This window comes from Fragaria vesca, linkage group LG7, assembly GCF_000184155.1.
Source record: "Fragaria vesca subsp. vesca linkage group LG7, FraVesHawaii_1.0, whole genome shotgun sequence".
Classification (NCBI taxonomy): Eukaryota; Viridiplantae; Streptophyta; class Magnoliopsida; order Rosales; family Rosaceae; genus Fragaria; species Fragaria vesca.
In genome coordinates this window covers 10,375,865-10,396,420 of record NC_020497.1, presented here as the reverse complement: position 1 = coordinate 10,396,420, position 20,556 = coordinate 10,375,865, and the positions used below count along the sequence as shown (strand labels likewise).

The following is a 20,556-nucleotide window of genomic DNA, read 5'->3' as shown; positions in this document are numbered from 1 at the left end:
GAAGTCCGCTTCACATACCGGGCTGTATATATATATAGATCCTCTATATATATATTATATACCATATATAAGTTTCACAGGTTACTTTCCGTTTCAATTTATGGTTTGCATTACTGGATTATATGCTTTCAGATTGAGCATGCTCAGCATCTGACACATGGGGCACCAGCGAGATTCGGTAAACTTGGGATTGTTGCTTCAGTACAGGTTTGATCACACTGCTTTTTGGCATTCTTATCATTTTTGTAATTACTTTGCATCTCAACTTAATATAACTGCTAATATTGTTATTCCCAGAATTATTTGTAATGGTTTGAGGTTCACATTTCAATCATATTGTGATCATTTTGCATCTAAGAGAATCCAACTGTTTTCGAATCGGTGTACCCCTTTATTTTTGTTGTTAATAAATATAGAATTATGTTTAGCTTGTTCTTTAAGAATGCTTGGGAGCTGGGGGCTAGGTGCTTCTACTGGTTACAGGAGGACATGTTACTGACTGAACTTTCATTGGAGACATTTCTATGAATCTGCAAGTGGAGGATGTCTTTTCTTCTTTCTTGCATTGGTGTTTCCATGTATGTGGTTTGTTATATTATAATAACCTGTATCATATAAAATCATAAATATATCTTGAGTAAATGAGTACCTTCCCTTCTTCTGTTCTTATAATTTCGTATGCTTTCTTCATTCCTTTTGACTTCCAGTTCTAAAACTTTCTAGTGACTGTTGTTAATGCTTTATTTGATTTGATTTGTTTTAATGTATGGAACCAATTGTAATGGCATACTCAATCCACCACATCCCAATAGCCAGAGCACCTATTATTTGATGTGGAGTCTATGAACAAAAAGCTTGGGATCAACAGGGCACAGAAGGGATCTTATTTATTCCAGTCACTCTTGCGTAGCAATGTAGAATTGGTGTTTGGCTCTGACTGGCCGGTAGGTATAATGATATATATGTCAGGAAGAATATGTCGCACGCAGCTATTATTATCGTTTATTTGTGAAATTCTTTGTGAATTTTTGAACGCTGGCATTTTTGCAGGTTGTAGACATTAATCCTTTAGGTGGTATTATAACGGCAATGAAAAGGATACCCCCTGGTTGGGATATTGCTTGGGCTCCAGCAGAGAGTGTTTCACTGAATGACTCACTGAAAGCGTAAGGAACATTGCATCTGCTATCCTTTAAATAATATCATCTCTATTACTTGGAATTTTTTCACTGTTCTGCTGTTTAGAATATTCACATTCGGAGAGAACCCATCTTATAAGTGAGTGGGCTTTGTCTTCATATGTCACGCCCCCAAACTTTGACTTTCAAGTTCACTATGTTGAGCAAATTCCTTTTTAGGGCAATCATATTTGGTTCAAGTCTTAAGAATTTTCAGAAGCACATTTGGGGTGGGTTTGGATGAAGAAAAAACAGATTGAATTTAATGAAAATAAGGGATTCATATTTTCTAGATTTCAGTTACTGTTATAAATTTTCTCTGTGAAAAACATTGATGGAATTGATTGCCTGAAAGTTGCAATTAATGTAATCTTAGTTGATGGAGTTGTGCATTCCATTATTTTTTAAATTTCTAAAGAATTTTATAATTGTCTCATCCAAACGCACCAGAAATATAAGTAGTGAGGTGAAAGCATTAATCTGTAATCTCAGAACATTCATGGTTATTGTGATATAAGTAGGGGAAAAACCAAACCCTGACCAGGCATATCTTAGAAATAAAGAACTTGCCTTGTCCATATGATCACTTTTATTGTCTCCCATAGTTTTTTTTTCTTATTACTTGATGGGTCTTTTACTTCCGAGATGGATGACTAAGATGACTATTTATTTTCTCTCTTTCTAAATGCTATCATCAATCAAAGCTGTTTGATGTTTCTTGCACACACGCTGTATTATTACATTTCCACCTGAAACATTTACAATCATCATCACAGGTATACTCTTTCAGCTGCTCGGGCATGCTTTCTTGATGGTGAGCTGGGATCTTTGTCCCCTGGAAAACTGGCAGATTTTGTCGTACTTTCCATATATTCATGGGATGACTTTGTGGCAGAAGGATCTGCATCCATTAATGCAACATATGTAGGCGGTATAGAATCCTATCCCTGAAAGTCTGAAACCCTATAATACATGAAAGGATTATGTGTTGTTGTGCAGAAAATACTCAAAATAGGCATGCCAAAAGAGAGAATCGCTTACAAATGTTGGTTAAAACTGTTTGTATGATTTGTGATTTTGTACGAGTCACTCTTCACGCATCTATATATCTTGCTATAATTTCCGAGCGCGTTTTAATAGTATACGAATTCGTCTGAGCTAACGAGTCTTTCATGTATTTTTCTTTCCCAATCTAGAGATTCCATTTTAAAAGGAGTTGGGGAAATAAACCAACATCCCTTTCTTACAATACCGGAACTTCTAGTATTACATGTGTCAGGTGTGGATATACATGCATGATACGACGTGTGATGTAAGTAATAAGAGCATCTCTAACAGCTTCTTCATGATTTTCTCTATAAGTATAGCTTAACTGATGGAGGTATATAGCTTAACTGATGGAGGTATATGTGAGCATTTCCAGTAGCATTGATAAATTGGAAAAAATTAGAGATTTGTCAATTTTTAAATGAATCTTTGTTTCAGCAGTATACTTAAGAAGTTGACAAATTTAGAAATTGATAAGCAAAATTGACAAATTTATCAATTTAGGAGAGAGAATTTGTCAATGAATAGCTAAGTTTTCTCTAATAGACTATGCTGGAACAAAACTCTCAAAATGAATTGATAAATATAACTTTCATATAAATTTATTAACTATTTTATCAGCCACTGTTGGAGATGCTAGTCAAAGTTAAGGTATGAAAACGCAAGAAATGATACTTAGGTATGAAAGTGAAAGAGATGCTATACTTCGGGGGATCTTTTGTAATCAATCTTAAACTTTGGATAACAATTTCGATAGCTTAAAGATATTCATGCCCTTGATTTACACAAACTAATTTTCCTTTTAAAATGTATTTTTTTAACTTATTATTTATTTATTTTTTTAAAATTTCTTTTTATCGGTACAAGATTTCGCCAAATACCATTTGGTCTTGTAGCATCAGTCTCCCTTTGTAAGTAGGAGGTCGTGAATTCGACTCACGATAAACTTGTTTTAGCATTTCAGTTTTCAAAATAATAATTAGGAAACCAACACAACGGTCCAAAAAAATAAAGCAAAGACCCGATAATATCGAAAATCCTTTAATATATGTTTAAAAATGATATAAAAGGACCACTTACTCGCTTCGTTTTTGTCTGTGAAACAAAGAAAGGATGAGCAGCTGGATTGGTGCTTCTTCTTCTCCATGGCTTCTCAGAACCTCTTCCTCCTCCTGTCCCTCCAAATTCTTCAAATACCAACCGTGCCCTCCTCCGCCGTTTCGCCTCCTCTGCCTCGCCCAATCCAACCATGTCGACAGTCACTTCAATTTCGTCCTTCACGATGCCCTCGATTCTTCCGGAATCCTCACCTCTCACGCCAGAGTAAAACCCGTCTCTTCTACCTCACCACTCCATTTTCTCATTCCGATTTTCACGCAGTAAAAGAAGTTTGTAATTGCTGAATATAATGATGGTTTTGATTTGAATCAGGATGCTAGAGAGGGATTCTGCTCGCAGATTCGGCAAATGTCAGATATAGAGAGGCAAACCAGCATCAGCATCAACAGACGCGTTGATTTGGGGAGGACAGCTCTTTACATTGCGGCTGAGGATGACTCCCTCGTGTCGCATTCCTCGGTTCCGCTTCCTGTGGAGGCTTTCATCAGTAGATTTGATGATCTTTCTATGGACTATTGCTCTCACTACAACTCTTCGTACAAATCGTCTCCCGAGAGGTTGTTGGAGAGTTTGGAGAATTATTTGTTCATACACAAGGTAACCATCCTTGCATCATTTTATGTCTGCGTAACGTAATGTGCATTTTAATGAAAATAATCAAAAGAATATAGGTGTCTAATTGTGATTATCTCTTCAGGGGTTCAGGAGAACCAATGCGAGGCATCTCTTTGAAACAAGAGCTCTATATCTCCACTCAGTATGGAAATCTGCCTTATCGCCTTTTTTCTATGTTATGTCAATCTTGTTTATGAGAGCATTACAGTTGGATAGTCTTGTAAGGAGTTTTCTGTTTATGTTGCAAACAGGTTTTGACACATCGTTCAGGATCAACTGCAATGCTGTCACTAATATACTCGGAAATTCTGAAAATGCTTCGCTTGTGGGGACTTTTGGATTTTGATGTGGAGTTATTCTTTCCTCACGATACTCATAGTCTTCCCAGAGGTTATCCTAAAAAGAAAAGCAAGGAATCTGATCATGCACACATAATGACATCACAAGCCCTTTTGGTTGAGGTGATCAGTCTTATCATTGCAGAAATTTGTTTGGTGCATTACTTTATATCATCCTATATCAGTTAGTTGTGTCGGCATGATTATTCTAATTATGCTTTGTTAGCTTAATATGGAAAAGGAAGTTTCTATGATAAACCCTCTTCTTTCAAATTCAGCATGTTGTGTATGATTGCTTGCATTGTGATTTTGACCACTGGTTCATTGATTCTCTTGTGATTTTTAGTATTTCTTTGCCATTTTTTTCTTTTCAAGACTGAACAACCTTTTCTGCGGGGCTTTCTACTAGTTTATAAGTGGTTGAGGCAATGTAATCTAGACTATTGCAGGTCTCACTACTTCAAAAGTAGCTGACATTCTATTATATCTAGGGATACAATGAGCCTGCATATAGCAGTCATGGAGTTCCCAGACAGTCATGATCTCAATTGATAATTAAGTACTAGAATTTATTGCCCAGCAATCTAGACCCAATGACTGACTTATTATAGTACGATCTAGATAGCATTCAATAGATTTTGGTGCATCGTTCTTTGTATAACTAGAGTGGATATTTGGAGTCCACGGACCACAGACGCTTATTGAAACAGCATCACTCAAGTTATATAAATTTGGGTCCCCAATTAACAAGAACCTCTGCAGAACATCAACCGAGCAGGAAGTCTTTGGCAATTTTGTTATTAACAAGGTCCTTTAAGAGATTGTCTTCTACGTATTTGAGCACAATTAGATAACTAAATGGCTTCTTATTTTTTGTAAGTTTCTTCAATGGAGACCTGTAAAATAGAGGTTGAATCAGTCTCCAACAGTGTTAATTTTCCCAACATTAATGCCTAAGCTTTGATTTAGAACTAATCAATGAGCTGCCAAGCCTTTAGCTCTAGCTGCCCTCTTTAGTTCTTTAAAGCGGACTCCTTATCCGCCTCCTTGTACTTTGCTTTTTTCTTCAATAAAAGCTGACCCAAAAAAAAAAACATTGATGTCTACAAAATGTCAAGTTTGAGTATTGAAAAGTCATATAGTATATGTCATGTGCAGATTCTAAGAAATTTGAAGGAAGCTTTCTGGCCATTTCAGCATGATCAATCAGGCAATTTATTTTTGAGGGCAGCACGGGCTGCCAACTTCATTGATGCGCCAAATGTTGATGAAGACAGGTATTTCAATCTGATGGTACTTATTTACTTCTCATATATAAATAACTGGGCACCTAAATAGCTATGCTTGTTTTTCTACTTGTACTATAATTTTTTAGAGTGGGCATAATGAACTTAAAACTATATGTTCGTCAATGCAGCCACCCTGTAATGCATGTCCATAGTTTGGACTATGGCTTTCAGGTCGCCATTTAAGGATCGTCCTTGTGAAAAATTAGCTAAAGGAGTACCATATAGCTATCTATATGTCTGATAAATGAAGAGACAAATAAACAGTGAAACTCTAAATAAATTGTTAAGCTATTTCAATTTTGTCGATATCTGCATGGGTGTTTATCTTTTCTATTTTTTCTTTTTCTTAGTAGCAAAAAAGGAAAAGAAATAGTCGAGTTATCGAGATTCTAGGCACTTGGCATATTTACTACTTCCAAGGCCTTCTTCGTTTAAGATGTTGTCCAACTTGCGTGATCATTCTAGTTTTTATTTTAACTATTTATGTATGCACTTATGTACGATGATACTTGTCTTTTCCAGTGGCTTTCGGCTTGCATCTGCTAAGGCTGCTAAACATAGGCTAGATCGTGGTGTTTGGACTAGTGTAAATTTTGGGGATATGAGGCGTGCATTATCAGGTATGTGTTCAATTCAGCTCATTAAATCCTAGTGTCTAAGACGATAAGCTCAAGTCAATTAATTTTCTTGATGCTGTTCAACTTATAGCACCATAACTTGGGATGTGACCTGCAATGATGAGGAAAAACCTAGTTGCATTCTCTTATAGACATGTTTCTATGTAAAACCTGTTGGTCTTTAGATTTAGACTACTATACTGCAACGAATGGGGTCATTTGATGGAATAGCAGTTTTACGATAAGTGTTAGATGCTTTGGTAGTGTTATTATTAGAAAAGTCCTATTTTGGACAGGCATTGGGTTAGTTTTAAGATGTTTTTGTAGGGTTATGATTGGAGAAGCACTATTCTGGCAGTCATTGTTTAAGTACTATAGGTTTTTTCATCTCTATAATGGGGTGGGGTGGGGTGGGTGGGGTTGCGGGTGTGTTGGGGTGTGGGGTGTGGGGTGTTTTATGTACAATTTTGAGTTTCAAATCTGACCTTTAAGTTGAGTTAAAAAATTTATGTCATCTTTTTCATCTTATCTAGTACATACTGTTCTCTTTGCTCATGAGGTTGTAATAACTTTTGTATCCTTTTGGGTTTGGTACGAAGAGAAACTGAGTTCAAGTGGTCACATCATGCTATGCAGATGCACAATTTTTTTTCTTCTAACAAAAAGTTTAGATGCCAGTAATGCAATTGCTCGCCTTTGTATCAGTAGTCATTTAGCTAATAGTGCTGTAAAATTGCTGTAACATGTTTGTACAATCATGAGAATCTTCAATTCAAGTCTCCAGAAAGAAAAATATTTTATGACCAAACTTAAGAAAAATATCAATAGGAAGAATAACACGAGGATAACAGGGAAAAATGAAATGTCTACTTATAATCAATGCGCATGTCACTTTCTTTGATACCAAAACTTGATGCAATTGTATGGGGAATATTTCTTAGCAAATGTCATGTAACATAATGTTGAAAATGGTTTTCATTGATTCATACTCTGTTTACACTTTACAGATATATAGCTGAACCATAGCTATCAGTTACAATCTATCGATATCTGTTACAATCATTCTAAAGAAGTGTATTGAATACTACCGTTATAAAGATTCAAACTATCCTGCAGTCGTAGAATCTGTGTTCAATGTGGATGAGGAAATCTCTCTAACATGTAAACACTAAACAGAAAAACAGTTATGTCACTCTGTCTTAATATGACTTGATTCTCTGAGGTCTTAACTACAACACTCAGATTTTTGCTAGTATAACAGTGAAAAAAAAATGTGCTTTTTTCTTCATATTCATCAAACTGATAATGTTGCTTATACAACTTTGACTTGGGTGTGTGCATACTCTACTTATTGAATAAAATCATATACTTTATCTGAATGTGTGCCTACTGTTACAGCTTGCGAACGTCTTATTCTCCTCGAAGCGGATTCGAAGGAATTGAGAGATTATAGTATTCTTCTCTACCATTGTGGATTTTATGAGCAATCACTTGAATTTTTAAAGTTGTATCAGGACACAAAGGTTGGTTTTCTATATATGTTGAATAACTTGTGAAATCTATATCGAGTTAATGAAATGAAACTTTTATATGTTGCAGACTCGCCCACAACTTAGACGATCATCTAATTCATCAACCGATCTAGAGGAAGATGCTGTAGAGAAGTTGATGATACGCCTTAAACTAATTTTGATGGAGGATGGTTGGAGCAGACCTTCATATGTAAGAAACTTCCTCGGCAACAGCTCTGATCCATGGTAGTGCTGGATGAAATCATTGCAGATAGGTGCAACCTCTAATCTGTGTGGTACATTTTAACTGGAAAAGAGATATTATCACACTGCAAGCCAGACAAGTTTGTCAGCTTTCCAATGACAAGATAAACTTAGCCCATGGTGTTTGGACTTGTACCAGATTGTGCATTTGCTTAGATGAAAAAAAGGTGGTTTTAATATAATAGAGTAGTCCGCACAATCATCAGCAAACTCGGAGTGTTGAAAGAATCAATCAGCAAATGTACAGTGTTGTTGGAGCTCAAAAGGTTTGTCTTTTATCCTTGCTCAGTACCTTCAAATTTCATACTCCATCATAGTTACATGTATAATTTATGCAATTCCATGTATATAAATTGCTATTGTAAGTCTGATTTGAATAATTAGAAGCTATCATTTTTCTGCTTTAGAAGCTTTCTATCAAGATTGTTATATGGTGGAGATGTTTTACCTAAGTTTCTGTCACTAATTGGCCTTTTTTTTTTTTTGGGTTCATTCTTTATAGTTGCAAACGGGGTCTAAAAGACCCAAAGAAAAACACAGAACATTCTCTTATTACTGCATGAACGTGGGAGGGCTGTCAAAGGTGATAAAGCCAAGCTCATATGGATGATATCCTTGGCCAAAGCACTCTCTAAAGATGTGAGTAATTTAGTAATATGAGCATTCCCCATAGCAACCATTAGGTTCAAACAGCCAGTAATAAGAGAATTGAGAGGTCTTTTATATTTTTTGTGGTTAAACTGAGAGGTCAAACAACCAGTAATAAGAGAATCGAGAGGGTGAAAGTTAATATCAGTGTTTTGCAGCAGTTAGACCAAAATGGCAGAATCAGACTCCACTTCAAGGGTTGAAATATTTTTGCTAGAAGCAAGTTCGATGCCGTAGAAAATCCCCCAAGTGACCAGGTCTCATCATCCAAAATCTCCCCATTGCCAATATTGATTTGAAAATCAGTAATCCAGCGTACACCATAGGTTTCCAAGCAGAGCGATTATATACGTAGAAATTATAAGAAACCCAGGTAACACGTGTTACCCCTAACCCTAGTTAGTAGCCTAGTTAGTAAATTCGCAAATAATCACCCGTTTCCCGGACTGTTTCAAAGATGCGGAAAAATACGCCGTTTTATTTGTTAGCCGAACTATTCGCGTATTCCGGTCCCGAATTTTAAAACGAAAAAAAAAAGTCAAAAATTACAAAAAATTAGAAAAGTACATATTTTTTTGTTCATTATACCTCCAAGGTATTATTGCATTCCTAATTGTAAAGACCTATCTAGTTTGGGGGTTTACATGAATAACCCATGTCAGCATGTCTAACAAGGAAATATCATTCTGATGGTTTGATCCATTTCTTGATGTGTAGAAATAAACTTCTTCCATCATACATATAAAGTGGCAAATGCGATGCGTTGGCGGAAAGCTATATCCAGCTAACATCGGATGATATCTATGTACGGTCATAGTCAATCATTAAACTATTGGGTCAATGATTAAACTTTCATGAATAATCGGCCTACAATCTTGGGACCTTTTGTGGAAACAATGTGCCCGCAACTATCAAACACTAGCATTAATAACATTAAGGAATACTCTCTCTAAACGAGAGCGTCTCTCTCTAGTGAGCCCCCTCCCCGGAGTTCATCTCCCCTTCCCCTCTCCAGTTGAGGCTAGTCGGAAATTTTTTTTGCTTCTCAGCTAGGTGGAAGTAATCACTCCATCCCACTCCTATCCTTCTCCTTGACCTCTTCCTCTACCTCATAATCAGATCCCTCATCCATCTTGTCTCATCAACCCACTCCCAGAAGAGCATTAACTCCAGATCTCTCTTGGAAAATATTCAGCCCTCTCCTCCTCCATACCCCATTAATTCTTCATGGATGAGTCTTAATTAAAGATCCTTGTTCTTCTACCCTAACCTTACCTCCAAATTGCCCTCTGCTTAGCATTTATTTCACTCCCCTCTCCACTTCTCCATAGACCTTACCTTTCATATGTTCTGTCTTCTCGGCCCCACTGAACAATCAAATTAAATTTCTCATCCAAGCCCTCCACGCCTTACCTCCATACAGGGACGGAGCCAGGATCTCAAAATAGACTGGGTTAAAACTTTCATTTGATGAAAGCTCCAAAACATATGAATACCTCTTAGAAAATGCTTATTGATACTGGCTCATTGTTTAGTATATATCAGATACACTCTAATGAATTAAGTTAAATCGCACATTCCGAAGAAGAAAAATAAAACCAAGTTGAAGAGAAGAATTAGAATTAAACACTGTATTAACAAGCATTTATTTTTGATTTTGAATGAGGTTTGCATTTGTGTTGGTGCGTATTTATTACATGACAAAAAGTCAATCAAGTATTGAATTCTCTACTGATTAGAACACTAATGCTTGATTGCTAGACTATTTGACTCGGCTAAGATGTGAAATTTAGGGTAATTAAGTCTACTTAATTTGCAAAACATAATATAGTTGTCTGGGCTACAGCCCAGATAGTGATGTACTATGCTTCGTCCCTGCCTCCGTACTTCAAACACCTTCCTGTTGACAGTCACTTCACTCACCTCTAGAGGAGCATTCTCTAACGAGCCTTTAATCCCTCTGCTTCAACCTCTACACCATCAAACCAGGCTTTCTAGAATCTTTTACTCCTAAATCTCAGCGACCCATCTCAAATGGTCTCACTATGTTCAAGATCCCCACCCCAGTCGTGTATAAATACTCCCAATCTCATCCAAATCTCAATCAACTCATTTCCCTCCAATCATAGTCAATATACAATCTCCTTAAACGTCCATCACCGAGCCCCCTTTGCATTGTCAATCCTGGTACTATACTCCTACATGGATTCAAGCCATAACCCCATTGTCACAAATGAAGACCCAATCTTTGACCTCAACCTCCCGGATATTGATCCAGCCCAGCCAACCACCCTCTTGGGGTTCATCATAACAAAGAAATTTCTCAATGTTTCCCTGTTATCTGCATCCTCTCCAAAGCCTAGGCGGATTTCAGAGAAGTCTAAATTGAATCAATTAGGGATCACCATATCATTGCTATCACCCCAATGACCTCTAACGGTCACCAACTCATTCTTGATCGAGGCCTATGGTCTGTGATGGGTCATACCATCAATATTCAACCTTGGCCCTTGGATTCAAGCCTCGATGAGGTCCCTCTTCACCTTCTCACTATTTGGATGCAAATTCATGGTGTCCCACTGGGGCAGATGATTATCCCAAATGCCAAATGCCAAAGCCATTGCAGCTACTGTCGGCACAGTTTTGGAGGTTGAAAACACAAATATAGTCACTTGTTGGAGGGGATTTCTACGCGTCCGGATTCAACTTAATACTCAAGAACCCCTAGCGCCGGGTGATTGGATCCGATGCAGACACAACAACTCGATGTGGGTGGAATTCCGATATGAGCACATCTCTATGTTCTGCTACAATTGTGGCCGATTGGGCCATACTGAAAGGTTCTGTACTCATGCTCGATTTGTGAGAGCTAAGAGATTTGGCGTTTGGATGCTCACACCAGTGGCTAAGAGGTAGGAACCCCAGATAGGGAGGGTGGTTGGGACAAATTTCAGAGGCACTCTTTCAAGGAAGACAAAATTGGTGGCAATTCTTTAGATTGTCATCAACTCCCACTTCTCCACAACATGAGAATGCGGCCCAGATCACTGGAATCAAAAGGAGTGGGGGAATCACAATCAATGAACCTCCCTGAGATCACAATCCACGACGCCCATCAGTGGGGTCCAACATGGACTACCACCCTGACAAATGTAAGAGATAAAGGCAAAGCAGTAGCAGAAGCTATTCTAGAAATGGAAAAGGATTCTGAAGATGATGAAGTGTCAAGCCTTGAAATGCAAAATCTAGGTGTCACTGCAATATTGAACTCCTCTGGTGAGATATATGTGGGTCGCACTCGACTTATCTTTGATTCGACCTAAAATGATTTTGTTCCCCTGACCCAGGCTGGTCGAAGTAGCCCAGCCTGAACAAATCTTTCTATCCAAACCCAGTATGCCCTCTTTACCATTCTGGTCGTCATCTTAACAACTCTACAAACACAATCACAATTCCTTCTTGCCCCTCCACCCAAACTCCACCACTTCCTCAAAGTCCAACTCTCACCCCCTCCCTTCCCACTCCTTCAAATGACTATTCTATTATTGGGATTGCATTTTTCATGGATCATCTGAGGTTGAAGTGTATTGCTGAAGAGGACTCTGTGGTCCCCTCAAAAAAAGATCAAGAACAAGATCGATTTCTGGTATCCTGAAAGAGACTGAGACAACAGAGCACTCCTTCTCTCTAGATCTTGCGGTGTCCCCCAGCCCTCCCACTGCTCTAATTGAGGGTTTCACAACTACACTAATGTCGAACCCCATTCCGGAGGCTCCTACCCCCGGAGGAAGAAGAGGCCGTGGGGGGAGGGGTCGAGGCCGTGGTCGCCGTCCCATTCCTACCACTGATAGCAATCTTATGAATCATCAGGTGACCCTTTTAAGAGAGACTCTCTCCACCCCGAAAGGGCTGTTCACGGTCCAAAACATCCTTGCTGAATCCTATCAAGCCACAATCCCTCCCCTGCAATTAAGCTTGGCAGCCTTCCAGAACTCCATGCCAATTCCATCCCTCCCACCCCCATCTCTATCCATTGATAACTTCCTATATTTTCTTATGTATGACTCCCTACAAATAATCCATGAACCACAACCCCTCCAAATTTTCCTGTGAATGAGTCCCTACTGATTTGGATGCTCCATCCACCTCGAGAGGGTACTACATAACTAAAGAGGACATCTTCCTCAATGGCACCGGTGGCTGGCCAGATGCAGCCACGGGGTAACCATGAGGCTACTCTCCTGGAACTGTCAAGGCTTAGAGGTTGACCTGACAAAGAAAATCTTGAAGCATCTTTGGAAACGCCACAACCCCTCTATGTTTTTTATCATGGAAACTCGACAGAAGAGTTCGACCTTCCTAGCTTGGCAAAAGCAACTCAAGTATGATCACTATCACATTGTCAATCCAACTAGCCAAAGCAGCGGAGGACTTGCACTCTTTTGGGATAACTCAGTTTTAGTTTTCAATATTTCTAGCACTTCAAATTATATTTGTACTAGTGTACTACTGCTTGTTTCATTGAGAAAAATTTTCCATGTAATATCTCTTGGTTGTTTGGGAATGACATTGAAGTTAATGTTATTTCTGATGATGGAATGACAATGAAGTTAAGCTTGAATCCATCCATTCCAATCAAGAGAAAAGTAATTAGAATTAGTACTAGGTTTATCAAAAGCATTCTAGATATGAACAGACCTGAGGCAATCTCGAAATAGGTGTAAGAGAGATTCATCTGTAGAGTTACAAACAAGACAAGCAACATTAACTGTGAACCCTATAGTAGCACGCTGCACATTAGTAAGGAGCTTTTTCTGAAGTAAGGTCTATAGAAAGGTTTTCAACTCAGGAGGAAGCTCAAAGTCTCCAAAAATAAGTTTCCACTGAGGATTTTGAGAAGCAAAAAGATCAAAGAGAGTTATAGACATGTTTCAATGAAAACCTGCCATTAGTAGTATCCTCCCCCCCCCCCCCCCCCCCTCCCCCCCAACCCAGTGTACTAGAGCAGTCAAAAAAACTCTATAATTCATAAAAAAGGCTGTTAGTGTTTTAGATATTTAAAAAACATAGAAGCCCAAAGACCTTGGTCTTTTTGAAACATCCTCCAGCTAATTTTTGCAAGCGTGGCCTGATTCATGTCTTTTAGTTTTTTTTTTTTTTATCCCTAAACCACCCAGTTGTTTAGGTTGGCTAACAATGTCCCAATTCACAAGATGCACTTTCTTTTTACTATCAAATCACCCCAAATAAAGTTCATGTTTAACTTGTCAAGCTTCTCACACAAGCTGACAGAAAATTTAGCTGTTTACATTGTATAGTTAGGAATAGCATAAGTAACAGATTGGACAAGCTAGTGAGCCTACCTTCCATGCTGAGAATTTTGTTTTTCCAGCTAGAGAGTATAGTTGGAACTTTATCAAAAATTCCATCATAAGTATGCTTATTAACCCTAAATGGATGAGATATGTTGATGTCGATTTTTAGCACCAACGGGTCCACGGAGGTTCTGTTGAAATCCAACGTGTAAAGTGGTGGGGTTGTTCTCTTTTAGTGGGCCAATCTTCCTCCTCGGTTAGTTTGTCCACAAGCATGGTCTTGGTCGTCCACTTCATATTGATGAAGGGTATGCCTCGATGGTCTAGGATCGTGTCTTCGTGGTCCATTGCATGAGACTAGAGGAATGACATTGATGGTCTTGTGCATCCGACTTCCATGAATGAGATTGGATTCTTGATCATGGACATCATATCTCCTCTTAAGTAAGGTGTCTTAGAGCATTGTTGTCATTGTTTAGCGGGGGTGATCGATCATATAACCTTTGACATCCTTCACTCAATGGTGAGCTTCCTCCACTCAACGGTGAGATTCCTCCATTCGATGGTGTGTTTCCTTCACTCGATAATGAGCTTCTTGCACTCCTTTGGTGAGTTTCTCTCGCTTCTTAGGTTGACTTCCTTCACTCCTTTGTTGGGTGGAACATATAGTATTGCCTTAGATGTTGATGGTAGGCTTCCTCTGGTTGATGAGCTTTCCATTGGTGGGGTTCCTTCCACTGGATGTTGAGCTTTCTCTATTAATTGGTGGGCTTCCTTCACTGGATGATGAACCTTCTCCACTGATTGGTAGGCTTCCTTCATTGGATGATGAGCCTTCACACTTCTTTGTTGGATGAAGCTGATAGTCTTCTCCTGGACGTCGTGCACTCGACGTTGAGCTTCCTCCACTTAATGATGAGCTTTCTCGCTCCTTTGTCAGATGAAGTTGATAAACTTCTCCTAGACGTCGTGCATTCGACGTTTAGCTTCCTCCACTTGATGATGATCTAACAAAGTGAAGAGATGGAAGGTCATCGGAGGACCAGCCTAAGGCCGACCAAAAACTCTTTGACGCCCATGTCATTAGAGTGTTTTAGCAATATGAAGACATAAGAAGTGTAAGATGCTTTGGCATTGAGCTGAAACATCCCTGACATGCCAACACAGAAAGAGAAAGAGAGAGATTATGCACTTTGACATCATCTTTGGGAGGAAGAAATGGCAGCCTCTCTTATGCATTTTGGCATGGTTTTAGGGAGAGAAAAGAAGAAGATATCCCGTCTTTTTAGCCTTAGGAAGACTTGGAATTTATAGGGGTTGAGTTTGTTGACGTGGAAAGTGAAGGCATGGGTTCTTCACCAAACATACCTTATTGAGGATCTGGCATGGAATGGGTCTGATTAAGTGGGTGGCTGACACAAGATGGGGTTGATTGACATGAGATGGGGCTAACAAGCATGTGCTTGATTGGGTGGTGGTATGACATCACCTTTTGGTCATGCATTTAGACTGTACTCGTCATCAGTGAGCGACACGTGTCCTGGTAGGTGAGAGTTGACTCTTGGACCACTATTCACATGTTAGAGGCCCATACCTGATGTTGGAGCTTGACACGTGGAAGAGTTGGTGAGAGTAGATCAGCTGACTATTGCATGTCTAAGAGTGACCTGAGGGTCGAGGCCTTAACCTTGGAGGCTGAACTCTTGATCTTAGAGGTTGAAGTATCGACCTTGAACGTTGTGGCTCTAGACTCATTTTAGACTATGCTTCTCTAATGTTAGTTCAACGATATGCTTTAGCCTTCCATGTTAGATGGTTAGTCTTGACATGTCAGTGGTAATCATTTGGTGACTATCCACGACACTTGGTGACCGTCTAAGGTTGAAGACTTGGAATTCTAAGTTAGACATCTCACGATTATTTATGTGTGAGGATTCTCTTTATTTATCGAATAAAGTTTTAAGTGTGTTGAAAGGTCAGAGTCTTATGTGGCTTATTGACATTTCAACACGTCTTACGCAGAATAGGTTGAAAAGTCAAGTTTCGTTGTTGAACCAAATCATGGCATCAACAATGCATGCCAAGATAATTACCAAGGTCATTTGTGAGAGGAGGGCCACAGATACTGCTAATAGCAGCAACCACATTCTTGCAGGTACTAAGGGAGGAGTAGATTGGAGACTTCTCATAACTGACAGCTTGTCTAGATAAAGAACAAAAGTATCAAGGCATTTTTTGAGAACTGAAACTTGATAATGGGTAGCTTCAGCAAACAACATCGCAAAAAAATAAGTGAGAAATTTTAGGTCTAGACTGAGAAGCTTCTGCAGGTCTCCAATAATAATACACAACAGACTGAATAAGATGAGATAATTTTTCCATGCAAAACACAAAAATGTAAGATGAAAGAGGATCACCTTATCTAATACTTCTTTGAACCTGAAAAGAATTGGTTACCTCACCGTTTACACTGATTGGAAGATGGTACAATTCATGATCAACTTAGCTAAATCACGAGAAAAATAAGCTTCATACAACACCATCTTAATAAAGCTTCAGCTAAGTCTATCATAGACCTTGGATAGATCAACTTTCTAGACAAAAAATTCTCAGCTTACCACTCTATTTTTTAAATTTAAAGAGCATTTTTTGAGCAATCATATATATTTTTTTGGGGGAACGTAGCTTACTTATTTAGGATTAATAAACTGCTGCATGAGATGTCTGACCACAATAACCTTATTGTGATGTTATATTTCTATTTTGGGAAAAATAAAATGAAAATTTTCATGTAGCTAGCTCAACACTATCAACCATGAATGAGAAATTCGATCAACTTTCCTCAGTCAGCAAAGTTTTGATCCCAAAACCCCTCGCCCTCGCCAATCGATCTCTCTTATCCAAAAGGCCTAAACCAAAGTCTTAATCTTGAGACCCTCACCCATGGACACTCCACGCTACTCTTTGATTGAAGAGACCGAAGCGCTTATGGTGGCACCAAATGGCGGAGACCCATTTCAGAAAAACGCCCACTTTCTCAAACCCATTGTGCCTTCCTCCATTGACGAGCCTCCTTTCAAGCTCTCTCACTGTTTCAACTCCCTCCCATCCCATTTCGACCCAAGACTGAAACTTGAGTTCCATGGATGGCCACACCCTCATAAACACTGGACAACATGGGTTGCTCAAATGGCCACTACTCACCAACATACATGGAAGCAAGCTGGTATCTATGAAGCCATCTTCAACTCGACGTACGATATCAAAAGAATGAACAGTTTGGTGTTTGGGTTTGGAGAGAAATGGTGTTGTGAAACCAACACCTTTATGTTTCCTTGGGGTGAAGCAACATTCACATTGGAGGATGTTATGGTTTTGGGTGGCTACTCTGTTTTGGGTGACTCTGTTCTCAAGCCTCTGGAAAACCCAGGGAAAGAATTGGAAGAGAAGCTAGATAGAGAGAGGAAGGAGATTTATAATACTGGGTCCAGGAAGGCTACCACAAGCTTATGGTTGAACAGGTTCATGGGCAGTGGGAGTGAAATTGAGCACCAAGCTTTTCTTGCCTATTGGTTGTGCAGGTATGTTTTTCATGGCGCTTTCAAGTCGATACAAAAGCATGTGTTTTCCATTGCAGTTCATCTAGCTAGGGGGACTGGAATCGCGCTTGCTCCGGCTGTTCTTGCCAGCATTTATAGAGATTTGAGTTTGTTGAAAAATGCTATTGTAGAGTCAAATGAATTAAATGCCACTACTAATGATGATCATGTGTTAAAACTCAATCTTAAGTCACCGTTTCAATTAGTTCAGGTTTGGGGATGGGAAAGGTTTTTGGACATTAGGCCGAAACCCAATGTTATCAGATATGCTGAGCCGAGAATGGCTCGATGGGATAAAGTAAAGGGTCCGAATGTTGAAAACTTGAGTACTGTGTTGGACTCAGCAGGAGAAGGTTTCTTGTGGCGCCCATATGCGATTGCTGTGGAGAATTGGAAATTGCCTAAATACTATGCTGACAAGGAAGAGAGGGTGTTGGTTGGACCAGGTTTGGATGATGAACTATTGTCATTTGCTGTATGCTTGCAGGTGATTCAGTTAGTTGGACTTGGTACTAAGCAACTCTACCTTCCGCATCGAGTGGCTATGCAATTTGGATATGATCAAGACCTTCCATGTTCTGTTGGTCAACTCAGTCACAGTTCTGAGAATGTGAAATTGTATATCCCATCCAGACTTTCTGAGGCAAATGCTAGTGCAAGATACTTGAAGTGGTGGAAGGCCTCGGTGATGGTTGAACACGAGTCTTCGCCACCCAAAAAGAAAGCTAAGAAAACTGCAGTGGGTTCAAAAAAAATGGACAAGATCACTGATGCCACCCTTCCTTGTGTTTATTCTCCAACTAATTCAGATGAATTAGTACAGCTCTTTTTTCCTCCCCTATTCCTGTAAAGTTTCCTGTCCATTATCCAATAGGATGAAGGCTGGAAATCCTATGGACAAAGATAAACTAACTATATCAGAAATTTTGAGATACTATGTAAGAAACATAAGAATGTTGAAACTAGAAAAGTTGGTGATAGTGAGAAGTTAATTATCAGGTGAAGTACCCATGTGTGAAAGAAAGTTCTGTTAATTCTATGACCTGGTGAGAGATTAGAGAAAGAGATTTTGTTGAGTACAGCTTTAATTGAAATTTCTAAAGCTAACATCAACCTGAAAATGCAAAGGACTTTGTTTGTTTTGGTCTAAATTTCAATGGACAGTACTGTTGGTACTTCTAAATCATGGATAATGCTGCGGTGTTTCTTCAATATTATTGATAAGATACTCTCCTTTTTCTTCCACTACTTCTTCAACATTCTTCAATACAAGTTTATGGTGTATATATCTATTTATCATTTTTGTTATTATTAATTAATTTTTTTTTTACAAGAAGTTGGGCAACTGATGCAACAAACCTACAAACTTACTGCTAAGACACCAGGATCAACAAGCTCTAAAGCTTAGGGTTTTAAACACACACAAAACACTTTGATTTGGGAATCACTCCCTGGTTTCTCACCAAATCTGGGCTTCTCACCCAGCACTAGGCTTCACGCCAATTCCATGACAGGAAAATTCAAAAACTACTCTGATAATTTTATTCATAAAACATAACATACCTGGGGGCCCTTACACTTGCTTATACTTAAGTTGATAGCTCAAATGGACTGCACTAAAGACTCTTAAAGACACTTCTAAAACTGAAGCATTAAAGACTTATTAGGACTCTACTGAAACTGACGCATTTAAGACTAACTAAAAGAGACCTTAAGGGGATGTTTGGTACCCAGGACTATGTAACATGGGCTTATTTTTTATAAGAGTCCTAGCTTCCTCAAGCCCCACTTAAATCTTAATAAAACCTGTCCCGTGTTTGGTGTTGTGCTAGACTGGAGAAGAATGAAATGTTTTTACAGAAGAACGATGGCCTACGCAGAGATCCAAACCCAGAACTCCGTCGTGAGATCACCATCGGCCATCGCACATATCCAATTTCATCAGTTTTGCATTCGCCGACGTTCGTCTAGTCTTGATCGATCAGTATGGAGAGAGAATCGAACACCGAAAATCTCGCGATCTCCGGCAATACTCAACAAGGTCCGGCGGCTCAGGCGATGTTTTAAGGTGCATGAGGTATGAAATTTGATGTATTCATCGTACTCTACATGCATGCTAGTATCCATGGTTTTTGAATTCGATTATGATTTGGGAGAATTCGTCTTTGGGTTTTTCAGCCACCATGGGTTCAACTGTTTACGGCTGTGCTTTCTGGGTTCGTCTGATTCGGGTTCAATTTTGTATTTCGGGGCTTGTGTTAAGTTTCAAAATTGCTGAAATGTGTTGGGTAGAAGATGTGGTGTTGGGTCCTGGTAATAAGGAATTTTGGAGATTTTAGAAAACTCGAGTTTCAGAAGCTCGAATTCCGGCTTGGGGAGGTCGGAGCTGAGAGGTGGAAGATGCCGTTGAGCTGCGGCCATTCATTGCTCTGAGACTCTGAGGCTTTAGAAGATGCGAAGTTAGCTCGAGAAAACAAAAGCTTCCATAGTCCCATGGTTTTTGGGCGGTCTATGGAAGAAGGTCTAAAAGAGAATTTGGGACTCTGTATGCTCATTTAAGAGAGTCCCTTTTGTTGCCAAACGTGGGATTTCAGGGGTTAGACTATGGAAGACAGTCCAGTCCAGTCCAATCCCATGTAAGAAACGTGCACTAAGACTTCTAAACTGAAATGGAGATATGAAAAGACACAGGCAGCTTAGAGACTTTTAGAATCAGACTTTGTTTTCCTCCCAGGTGTAATAATTATCTTGAATGACTAGGTGCTTTCTCCTTCCATTTCTTTCGCTCATAAACCTTGAAAGGTTTGACTATGATGTCCTCATCAGCAACTCATGAAAGAAAACTCATAATTGATAAGGCCAAAAGCAGTGGGTAATGTTTCTAGGGAGCCCCTTCTACTGCGGACCGCAGAGTTGCGGACCACTTACAGACTTTCAAAAACCAATCATTAGATTACACAGACGGTGCAGATCTTCTCCTTCTCTCTCTCTCTCTCTCTCTCTCTCTCTCTCTCTC

At 39.2% G+C, this 20,556-nt stretch overlaps 3 protein-coding genes across 3 annotated transcripts in view; all 3 read left to right on the top strand.

Moving 5' to 3' along the window:
• The window catches only part of LOC101307247 (putative amidohydrolase YtcJ-like), a 10,050-nt gene extending 7,732 nt beyond the window's left edge, over positions 1 to 2,318 (top strand). Inside the window, exons 12-15 of the mRNA XM_004307064.1 lie at positions 133 to 207; positions 813 to 944; positions 1,051 to 1,166; positions 1,955 to 2,318. Coding sequence (XP_004307112.1) covers positions 133 to 207; positions 813 to 944; positions 1,051 to 1,166; positions 1,955 to 2,129 — 498 coding nt within the window. The 3' untranslated portion in view covers positions 2,130 to 2,318. The remainder of the gene's footprint in view (positions 1 to 132; positions 208 to 812; positions 945 to 1,050; positions 1,167 to 1,954) is intronic.
• Positions 2,319 to 3,328: 1,010 nt separating this feature from the next.
• Positions 3,329 to 8,438, top strand: LOC101306958. Its single transcript, XM_004307063.1, has 9 exons — positions 3,329 to 3,548; positions 3,657 to 3,941; positions 4,042 to 4,101; positions 4,211 to 4,420; positions 5,456 to 5,574; positions 6,109 to 6,206; positions 7,602 to 7,726; positions 7,803 to 7,989; positions 8,118 to 8,438. Exons 1-8 carry the CDS (start codon positions 3,339 to 3,341, stop codon positions 7,962 to 7,964), a joined length of 1,269 nt encoding a protein of 422 aa, XP_004307111.1. The 5' UTR covers positions 3,329 to 3,338; the 3' UTR covers positions 7,965 to 7,989; positions 8,118 to 8,438.
• Positions 8,439 to 16,764: 8,326 nt separating this feature from the next.
• Positions 16,765 to 18,390, top strand: LOC101297886. The gene has a single exon (XM_004308538.1). The coding sequence runs from the start codon at positions 16,885 to 16,887 to the stop codon at positions 18,388 to 18,390; it is 1,506 nt and encodes a 501-aa protein (XP_004308586.1). The 5' UTR covers positions 16,765 to 16,884.
• Positions 18,391 to 20,556: the final 2,166 nt, after the last annotated feature.

What these genes read in the sequence shown, in the direction of transcription:
- LOC101297886 (XM_004308538.1), top strand. Translation starts at nt 16,885, where the DNA reads ATGGACACTCCACGCTACTCTTTGATTGAAGAGACCGAAGCGCTTATG.
- LOC101306958 (XM_004307063.1), top strand. Translation starts at nt 3,339, where the DNA reads ATGAGCAGCTGGATTGGTGCTTCTTCTTCTCCATGGCTTCTCAGAACC. An exon ending in GAGCTCTATATCTCCACTCA is followed by an intron (nt 4,102 to 4,210) that starts GTATGGAAATCT and finishes TGTTGCAAACAG; the next exon opens with GTTTTGACACATCGTTCAGG. An exon ending in TATGAGGCGTGCATTATCAG is followed by an intron (nt 6,207 to 7,601) that starts GTATGTGTTCAA and finishes CTACTGTTACAG; the next exon opens with CTTGCGAACGTCTTATTCTC.